The following is a 10,917-nucleotide window of genomic DNA, read 5'->3' as shown; positions in this document are numbered from 1 at the left end:
GTTGATGGAGGCTCTTCATGTGTTCTTCCGAACACACTTAGAACCTCTCCACAATCAGGAACTTGGCTTGGCTACTGCAACACAGCGGCTGCAAATCCATCCATAGGTAGGAAGGCAGATAGATAATGTGAGTAGAACTGCAGCTGCCCCCATCTTGCCACCTGCCAGGTTTACCCACATATATATATATAAATACAACTCTGAAGTGTGTAGAATCAGCCGCACATTCAAAGAGCCAGCTCAGCTGCTGTTTGGGGGAAAATAACACACCCGTCTCAAGTAGTAGGATTCATAAATAGCAGCCAAATACTGTAAATTTATTGAGAAAACCATTTTTTTGCAAAAGTGGATTACAACTGATTTAACCACAATGGTTTTTTTCTTTCTTTCTTCCTATAAAAGTAGATTTAACAAGCCAGTTTGTTGACCTGTGGCATATCTACACAGAACTGTAGGTTTGCAAACATGACATGGAATGTATAAAACCATTCAGGGTAGTTGAAGATGACAAATTGTTATGTATCAATTATTCACTTTTATAGCTAGCTTTACTACCTACAAAAGAGAAGGAACAGATGTTATCACATTCTTTTTTAAAAATACTTATTTTTCCAGAAAAAAGGAGATTTAGAGGTTTTTATTCAAATATGAATAGGTATGCAAAAGGCCTAACACTATTTTTTATGCAAAAAATCAAAGTTAATAGAGATGGTAAAAACACAATTAGCAACCTTGAGGTGCAATAGACAGGGCTTTCTGTTTGATCAGATGTAATCCCTCACCTAAGATTTAAAAGCCATTTTTAAAAAGAGAATGGCATGCTAGGGATCAGCATGATGGTCTTGGGGGGGGGCATGAAATGAAGCTTAAGGAAATTTCACCTCTTTTAGTCATGAGTGTATCACTGTGCCTTCTCCTCAAGGAGCCAACAGCTATTTCAGCTGCTTAAAACGGTGCTGTATTTCAAATTCTGTAAACTACGTCTGAATTAAGAACCCTGACTCTCTGCATTCAAACTAGTTTGCCACAATTTAGTGCCACTGGAGACTTTGAGAAAACACAACTAGCAACTTGCTTAACATTCAAACATTTCTTTTGCCACATACCTGTGAAACCTGAAGTCAAATCTGAAAGAAGCTATCCTATATAATATGCACCTCTTTTCTATACCAGACACCGCTTCACTGCGTGCACATACTCTGTGGGTAAACATTTCAGGCAACATAACAACTGCGTTCCTGCTAATTCAAGGTTGTTGTTTTTACAAACGAAACCAAACAGCACCTTATTTGTGGTTTTCCCACTTGTATCCTAATGAACTCTTTAATCTTTCGAGGAGGGGGGAAGCAAAAGCAGCATCAAGTATGATTCCCAGATTAAGTCATAGCTTAAACACATATCTATAAAATGAACTAGGTCCTAATGTATGCTAAAGGAACAACAGCATACAAATTCCAAATGTGTCACTTCTGGTTGAGTTCTTCCTTGCATCTTCATACCCCCAATTCCCCCCCCCCCCCCAATGAGAGAGTCTATCCTTTCTGAAACATTCCACACTTCAGTCCAGCAGAGGCAAGTGAAAAATGTTTGTGGGAATACAGTAGTTTAATGTTCTTGTCTAGCAACCCTTGAGTGACATTGAAAGAAGGTAACCGTCACGTTTAGAAAAACAACAACACCCTACAAATAAGTTATATAAAGTTCTGAAATCATCTCCACTTCTGAGGCAGCCTTACCAGAGACTTATTGGGTTCCTTCCTCTCCCTTTCAAAGCACCTTTTTAAGAGTAGTACAGATGTAAGAATATTTTTTCCCCTATTATAAGCTATTTGCATCTTTTTTTTTTCTTAAAGAATCACATTTGAATGATTATAAAAAATTATCTATTGTAACAACATAGGTCCAGCTACACTGAAAAAAATTACACCGCTTATTTGAAATACATTTCATTTTAGAAACAGGCTACTAAATAGGTCTATACAAAAACTCTAAAATAATTTTTCCGTATTAAAATAAAGAGTGTGTTAGGAGAACTACTCAAATGGGATTAAGTTTTGTTTACCGTCTTTTTCCTATAATGCTTGATATTCTGCGATCATGTGGCTGGCTCACTCCATAACCAGCACACACACACACGCACAACCACACACACACACACGCGCACACACACACGCACACACACCAAAAAAAAAAAAAGCTGAAAAGAAATTAACAAATACACAGTGATAATTAATGCTCTGGGATTTAGTCTCACAGTCTCTGATTAGTACAAAGGAAACCAGGCTCATCCCCTCTTTGAGGAGAAAGTCCGGGATATAAAAGCAAGCATACCTCATCAGCTGATATGAAATTATAAAAAATTTCACAAGTCTCAGTCATTTTGAAATCTAAAAAAGTCAACAGTAAAACGTGCAAGCCGAGTTGGGCTTCTGTCCTATCGGTTCCCCTGGGCTTGATGACCACTTTGCAGAACAGTCAAGATGCATGTGAAGTTCTTTCCCTTGGGGCTGCAGAAGCCACCGCGAGATTTCTTGAGAAGGGAGCACACTTCCAGGTTCTCAAGACCAACTGAACGGCAGGCAGAAGACAAAAGCAGTTAGTGGTGCTGTACTGAACTGTTTTTCTCCGCTAGGTGTCGTAGAAAACTGTCTTCGCCTTGGCCCCTATGATTTAAAGGCTCACTCTTAAACAGAGCGGGAGGTGGGGGTAAATGAGGGACGGGGGGCACAGGGACAGGGAGGTGATGTGGATGGTGGGGGTGGAGGTGCAGGTGAGAATATGGGTGGGCAATGGGGCGGGGTGGAAGCGTGCTCACTGGGTTCATATTGATTGGTGGAGTAGGAGCAGGGACGTTCTGTGTGTTCGCAATGGAAGGTACAGTGGTGGCAGGAGAGCTTGTGGCTAGTGTGATCTGGGCAGCTGGTGGCACGTTAACAGGACTGGTAACACGGAAGCACTTCTCCTTGTGTGCCTTGAGCATGTTGGAAAAGCGGAACCGCTGGCCGCACACGTCACATGGATATGGCTTCTCCCCTGTGTGAGTTCTGCGGTGTCTCTTCATGTTGGGGCGGCTGGTGAAGCTTTTGCCACAGATTTCACAGATAAAAGGCTTCTCTCCTGTTGGAAAATTGAAGGTGGAAATTCATTCTCCACCTACCTCAATCAGATATTCATTAACCGTAGGAAAAAACAGATCTACAATCAAAAACTTCTCAAAGGCTGAGGAATATATTAGGTGCTATGTTAAAGGACTCAAGACTTACAATCACACAAAAATGATCTTAGCCAATCAATGCTTATGATGCCAACTTGGTTTAAATCCTTGATGCTTCTCTACTTTTCATGCCCAAAGGCTGCACTTCTCCAGTTCCTTGACTCTCAATATAAAATGGGAGCTATCCAAACTCTCTTTCCACCCCTTATCCTTCAACACAGCCCTAAACCTTCTCCACCGCAGTCTTGCTTGCAGAGACGACCATGTGCCCCAGGATCCTATCCCTTCCAATTTCAGTTTGCCATCTCCCCAATTATTCTTCCTTTTCAGCAGAATATAATCAGCCTATTCTCCAGCTCCTTCTGTATTGTGTTCAAATGAATCAGCAAGACAAAAAGTCCTCTCTTGACCTATTCCACCCTTCTATCTATGGTCACATTTTTTCTTTTAGATCTTTCCTCCAAATTCCCGGAATACGGACTCTATTCTTGCTGTCTTATCCACCTCTTCTCTCAACCTACCACAACTGGCTCCTGCTTTCTGCACTCAATGTAACCTGCTTTATAAGTAGGCAGACCATCTGGTTGTCAGTACACTCTGGATAGCAGCAGCCCTCCAAGGTTCCAGAACCCGTCTTTCCCCCTGAAAGCGGACAGGGTCCATGTGTCACTGCAACTTTCACTTCGGCCTCCCATTTACTAACCTCAGTTCTTTCCTGTTTAGCTAACAACTCATTCACCTCTATCATTCAGACGCATCGTCCCAAATCCCTATGTTCTTTTCCCATCCCCTTCTGTTTCCAGCACAAACACATGCTTAAAGCTCTCCAGCTCCCATAACTTTCCATACTGGATGCTGCTCTTTAAGGCCAAAACTTCTCTCAGAGCACAAAAACTCTCCTCTAAACCTGTATTTTCTGGGAAACCTGGATCTTAACCATTTGCATTTCCCCACGTGCAATTCTGTTTCCTTATGTTTGGTTGTTGTTTACCCTTGACTTTCCTCCACTGTACTTCAAAATTTTTAGACTGGGCAAGAACCTGTCTTTTTCTTTTCATGTTCTGTATTATTGTTATAAATAAAACCGAGGGGTACGTGCTGATGAATCTCTTTATTGTGGACTGCGTATGACCTTTTCTGGTCTCGTGCAGAGTTTCCCAAACTTGGGTCTCCAGCTGTTTTTGGACTACAACTCCCAGCATCCCTAGCTAGAAGGACCAATCGTCACAAGATGATGGGAACTGTAGTCCTAAAACAGCTGGAAACCCAAGTTTGGGAAACCCTGTCCAGTGTACTTTCGCATTATAGAATAAAAAAAAGTACATCTTTACCAGTGTGGGTTTTCATGTGCTCATCGAAGTACTGCTTCATGTTGAAGTCTTTACCACACCACTGACACATAAACTGCTTGTGTCCAATGTGGATGCTCATGTGGGAACGGAGCTGGTACTTGTACTGAAACCTTTCATCACAGTTCTAAAAGAAACAAGAGGGTACAAGTCTTTCATTTGCAAGAATCAGGGTAAAATAAGCTATAATACAGCAGCAATGTATCCCATTGTGAAGAGACCAAAAAGGCTCTCATTCTGATTTAGCTTTCATTCTGCCTTACCACACACAGTTTCAAGGCTGCTAAGGCTATCATAAAAATAATTGCAATAAAATCCTGTTGTGCTAATAAGTTCCCAGGATAGTTTGCATACTATTTCAAAAAATTACACTGTAAAGACTTGATCAGTTTATTGTGTTGGGAGAAAGGAAACAAAAATATTCTTTCATATTTATGGACTTAAGGGCAAGGTGGAAAATTTGTAGTTGTATATGTAGAGAGCAGGAAATGAAAAGGGAGAACTTTGTTCTATTTCATTCTCAAGTCGAAACACCTAAGAATCAAGCTTTCGAAAGGTAAGAATCAAAGTAAGTCGCAATACTGATGCACATACTGGATTGTGTCCAACAAAGTCATTCCATTCACGCAAGAACATCTGCCTGCACAATGGAACTTTTTCTTCCCCTACCCAATTTTTGCAGATAACATTTTGGGGGGAAGGCAAAAGCTTCAATTTGCTTTTCTATAAGACTATTTCTTTCTCGCTTTCACCTTTGATAATCCCATTTTCCGCATCTCTAACTCTACACTCATACTCAGTTTTATTCTTCTGCTGCCTACACTAAGATAAAATAGTCAGAATTTGCTGGATGATGGCAAGAGCATGGTCAGCCAGTCAGCTGTAGTGCCTTACCATATAGTGAAGTGTATTTTACAGTGTCTCTGCTACTTCACACTGTGATGATATGGCACAATTAATCTCACAGTTGGGCAGCAGACAAGCAACAAACAGTCGCCAATATCCAGTCTAGATGTTTGTTCTCCATTGTGCACGTTTTTTCAAATTCAAAGTAATTCCCAACTCTAACTGCACCCTGAATTAGCAAGAGTGCATACCTCACACCGGAAAGGCTTCTCTCCCGAATGCTGCAGGGAATGAACTTTGAGTGACATACTGCGTTTGAAGGATTTTCCACAGGTTTCACATGTAAATGGCATGTCCTTAGTGTGTGCTGAAAAGACAAATTAGGGAACAAGTATTTAGAGAGGAGAATCATTAAGTGGTGAAAACAATGCTTAGTTCTATCCAGAATTCCACTCTGCTGTGATGGGCAAAAAAAAAGAGGTTGGAAAGGGTCAAAAAGCCACTGAGTCGAATCTCACTCTTCAAACCAACGTACTAATATCCATAACTGATGTTTATTTTATTTCTATAATGCCCTTCAGCCAGAATGCTTCCAGGATGGTTTATAAGAAAATAATTACAATATAAATGAAATAAAACAACATCATAATTAGATTTTCCAAATCCATTTCTCCCCCAGAAAAAAAAAAATCAGTCCCCCCCATTTTTCTGGGTTTTTTTCCAGGCCTTCCCATCTCTAGTCACAATAAGAACCAGCAATTTAAAATGGCATGTGAAATTTGAACCATAAAAAGCCCATTGCTGCGCACAACAGCCCCAGAGGAGGAGGGACCCAAAGAACACATCAGATATGTCCATAGAGCCATTACTAATTGAGAAAAAGGCTAAAAATCAGACTATGAGAAAAACTTTCTTCTGCTGAAAATCTTTATAAGACCCCGGGGATAAAAGTAAAAAAACTACATACATAAGACTTAATATCAAGAAAGAAAGCAGCCTTTTACTATCATGCCTACCCTGCTCAACATCACACTAGTAATCTTAAACTTCCCAGGTATATTATTGGGTAAAATAACACACATCAAAGTCAGCACTTGGTGCTCCTGCACTGAGCAGATTTAACAAAACAACTGAATAATAAGGTAGCCTGGCTTTAGAAATGTCAAGTTGGAATATAAGATCTGGTATGATCTTCTAGGTTGTTGGTTAAACACGTTATTCATTACTGAGCCAGAGTTCTTAGCAGGATGCTGTTGTAACCTTTGTGTCTTGGGCAGATTCTTCTGTAACTCAGCTTTGTCGAAGAAAATGTTTACTAAGTAAGAACCTGGTAGGAAGGAAATAGTGTCAGACTTCAGACCTGATAAGACTTGAGTTCAGATTCCCCCCCGAGGCTATGAAACTCACTGAGAGAGCCAGTCTCTCTCCCTCTCTCCTACCTTATAGGGTTGTTGCGAGGCCCACGTGCAGATGTGTTTGCATTCTTGTGCATGAATCTGATTTGCAACTGGGACAGCCGTGCCTGGACTGGGAGAGCCTGGCCACAGTTCAGGCACTGGTGACTTCAAGGCTGGATTACCGCAATGCACTCTCGTTGGGACTTCTCTTGTGTTTCATGCAGAAGCTGCAGTTAGTGCAGAATGCTGCAGCTTAGTTGCTGACAGGCCCTGTCTGCATGGAATACCTCTGCTCAGAGATCTACCGGGGCACGTTCAAGGCGTTAACTTTAACCACAGGACCCACACTTCAGAACTCCCTTCTTAAAACATTTTTGTTTAGGCAAAACCGATGCAGACCATGTAGAAGTTGAGTTGTATCTCTTTGTTATTATTTTAGTAATTATGTTTGAAATTGTTTTTATTTCTTTTAATTGAGAATCTGAATGTTTGATTTTTGTTCTGTTGACAGCTCTGTTGTTTTCACCATCGAATGGTATATAAATTTTGCAAATCAGAAGAACAGAATTTGAATTTCAGAGCAAAGGTAGTTTTGCTGGTGCAGGTAACAGCACTGATCTCACCAATAGCTCAGCTGGTTACAGCATGGTGCTAGGAATGCCAAGCTTGCTAGTTCAATCCCCGTAAGGGACAGCTGCATATTCCTGCATTGCAGGGGGTTGGACTAGATGACCCTCAGGGTTCCTTCAAACTCTGCAATGTTTTTTCCCATGTGAACATTTTGTTGACAAGGGTATTTCCCTCCACATTTTGGCCTCAGCTGCAAATAGAGATGGCAATGGCTGATGAGAATGAATAAGGTTACAGTACTGGAGAGGAGACATAGGCAGATCATTTGTCTATTTATAACCCAGGAGGCACTGGCAACAGTATAAGGAAAGTACTTTGAACTTTCTCGGAAACAAGCAGCAGAGAGATAAGGAACCACAATATGGGCAGCAAAAACTCACCAACCATGTGCTTTCGCACGTGAGCCATTGTGTAGAACTTCTTCTCGCATATCTCACAGGAGAACTTTTTCTCTGCATACCCATGGACAATCTTGATATGCTCATGGAGGGACCATAGCTTCTTGAACGATTTATTACAGGAAACACACTGAGGATGGACGGGACAAAGAAGTGCAATTCACACAGAGCTCATTTCAGATGGGACAAGCCAGCTGTAACCGAAACGCAGTGAAATACGGAAGGAAACCACAACCCTAGATACATTATTTTGTGGCAACTGCTGAAATGCCACCCACTTCACTGTAATTCTGCTGCGCCGGCAGAGCTCAAAAGCTGAAAGTCCGATTAAAGAATGAGTGGGTTGTTCTTGGACTTACATCGCCACCTGCTGCTTCCAAACAGCAGCTACATCTAGATTAAAAACCTGGTGGCTGTGATGGGAGTGAAACCAATCCAAGATTGGTGTGGATGGGAAAGAAAGATTAGGACCACACTATTACAAACCCTATTCAGAGGCTAAAATATAACTTGTACTAGCTGGTCTAGAAGTATGCATGCACACGGAAGCTTATAACCAGAACAAACTTAGTTGGTCTCTAAGGTGCTCCTGGACAATTTTTTCATTTATTTTAGCTGGTTTAGAGACAGTGATATTCTAACTCAGATAGATGCCAGCACGTTTTCATTTGTACACAGTGATTGGAACTTGTGAAGTCTAGAAAGCCCCATATTATGCAAACCGAGTAAATCTAAAGTGAAGCCTTTCTTATCCAGATTCTAGGAATTGCGAGAGTTTGGACAGTAACTGGGACTGGAAGGAGGGAGTAGAAAATAACATCCAAATGTTTTCCTTCTACCAGGGATTTAAGACAGATTCATTACATCTAAACAAGTTAATGTAAGTTGGAAGTAATGACCCTTGGTTGCAAAGGGAGACAAATTTGAACTTCTCCATTAGTAGTCAAAATATTTTTTTTGTTTTAGTAACTAATGCCTCCATTTTCTCCAAACACAACTCCAAAATGGCTTAGAAAAGTAAAAATTGGATCAACACAGCAAATAAAACACCCTGTAACACAATTTACATCAAGTACTAGACAACATGATTATGAGTTAGAAATGCATATAGGCACAAACCTTAACACAACCCCCAATGGCCCAGTTATGCACATGGCTGTGTGTACTGTGAGCTTAAAAACTGAAATTCTATACCAAGAAAAGCTGGGTTTTGCCCCCCTGTATAAATTATGCTAAATGTATCAACAACAGCAGTTTATAAAAGTTAAACAGCATTTTAAACAGACATACTTAATACTTTCTCCTAACACTTTAAAGAACTTTGAAGGTTTCTAACTCAACCCCTGGCATCCTTCGAACTAGTTAGCCCACTCCACAGTCCACCTTAGTGGACTTCAGGTTGTGACTCTTCTTTAATTTACTTGTAGGATTCAGGGAGATATGGAGACAGAAGTTAACTGGATTCGAGTTCCAAATGAACATGGCAGGAGGATTGTCCTAGCTGAGACAGATGTAGCAGAATGAGGAGTTGGAACTAGTGAAGTGAAGCAGCAGCTTCTGTGCTTCCGTGTACCAAAATCATACCCAGGTACAAAAACTGGAACCTGGAATAGCAGAGGACATTTTGGAGGGATGAATGAAAACAACCGGATCCCAGGAATAATATCAAGCACTTGGAATACAGCAAATCTATTGAACACATGAGGTTTCCCTGATCCAAAACAAGATCCAGTTCTTTAGCCATGGTACATAGCTCCAGTGTCTGAGGAATGACAGCTCTGCAAGTCTTCCACTTCTTAGCCACCAGATGCAGGTATGTCACCACCCAAACAGGCAATAGCTTAAAAGGCAGCCAATAGTAGGAGCTTCGGAAGGTTTGCCTATTAGTTCCCTTAGTCCTTTGCTACAGGTGATAAATGTTAACACAATCAGAATAGCTGGCTTCTGAGTACAGGAACCCTTAAAGGAAGAGAGCTAGCAGTTGCTAGCGCAAAGTCCTGCCAACTCATTAATCAAACATTTGTTCCCACAAGGACCCCATTTTCATATTCATTCCTGGACTGCTTAGGGTAATAGTCTCTGACATCAACCCCATCATTTACAGGCCCTGCAACCCCAGAAGTTTCTTGTCGGAGTTCAATCTGCTCTGCTGCAGATAAGACTGCCCAAAAACTCTGCCCGGTTCTTGGAAACAGCCTATGCTTTGACTCATCACATCTGATATAGTATTCCTGCAATGCAACACCTGATGCAATGACTATTTACACAGGCACCAGATTAAGAGACACTGATACCCTTTGTACATTTATCCCATTAAAATAAAATTAAACAGCTTAAGCAAATTCAAAATACACATCAATATACTGAATGCTTTTATCCAGAAGGTTTTAGATTTATACAATCACTTCAAGATCCAGCACAGGGTTCACCCTGGGCTAGTACACCAGGGCAGCACATAACACCGGTCTTGAAAGACCTACATTGGCTCCCAGTACGTTTCCGGGCACAATTCAAAGTGTTGGTGCTGACATTTAAAGCCCTAACGGCCTCGGCCCAGTATACCTGAAGGAGCATCTCCACCCCCATCGTTCTGCCCGGACACTGAGGTCCAGTGCCGAGGGCCTTCTGGCAGTTCCCTTGCTGCGAGAAGCCAAGTTACAGGGAATCAGGCAGTGGGCCTTCTCGGTAGTGGCACCTGCCCTGTGGAACGCCCTCCCACCAGATGTAAAAGAGAAAAACTACCAAACTTTTAGAAGACATCTAAAAGCAGCCCTGTTTAGGGAAGCTTTTAATGTTTGACAGACTACAGTGGTACCTCGGGTTACATACGCTTCAGGCTACATACGCTTCAGGTTACAGACTCCGCTAACCCAGAAATAGTACCTCGGGTTAAGAACTTTGCTTCAGGATGAGAACAGAAATTGTGCTCTGGCGGTGCGGCGGCAGCAGGAGGCCCCATTAGCTAAAGTGGTGCTTCAGGTTAAGAACAGACCTCCGGAACAAATTAAGTACTTAACCCTAGGTACCACTGTATTGTATTTTAATATTTTGTTGGAAGCCACCCAGAGTGGCTGGCGAAACCC

The 10,917-nt window shown here is 41.5% G+C and overlaps 1 protein-coding gene across 1 annotated transcript in view; it reads right to left on the bottom strand.

Moving 5' to 3' along the window:
* Positions 1 to 283: 283 nt before the first annotated feature.
* The window catches only part of ZNF652 (zinc finger protein 652), a 31,480-nt gene continuing 20,846 nt past the window's right edge, over positions 284 to 10,917 (bottom strand). The window contains exons 3-6 of the mRNA XM_083408396.1: positions 7,817 to 7,964; positions 5,661 to 5,776; positions 4,546 to 4,690; positions 284 to 3,117 (exon numbers count right to left, since the gene is read on the bottom strand). Of these exons, the coding sequence (XP_083264522.1) occupies positions 2,597 to 3,117; positions 4,546 to 4,690; positions 5,661 to 5,776; positions 7,817 to 7,964 (930 nt within the window). The 3' untranslated portion in view covers positions 284 to 2,596. The remainder of the gene's footprint in view (positions 3,118 to 4,545; positions 4,691 to 5,660; positions 5,777 to 7,816; positions 7,965 to 10,917) is intronic.

The sequence above is a fragment of the Podarcis tiliguerta genome, assembly GCF_965153285.1.
Source record: "Podarcis tiliguerta genome assembly, chromosome: 13".
NCBI classification, from domain to species: Eukaryota; Metazoa; Chordata; class Lepidosauria; order Squamata; family Lacertidae; genus Podarcis; species Podarcis tiliguerta.
The sequence above is the reverse complement of the archived record's forward strand: the minus strand, read 5'-3'. Positions and strand labels throughout refer to the sequence as shown.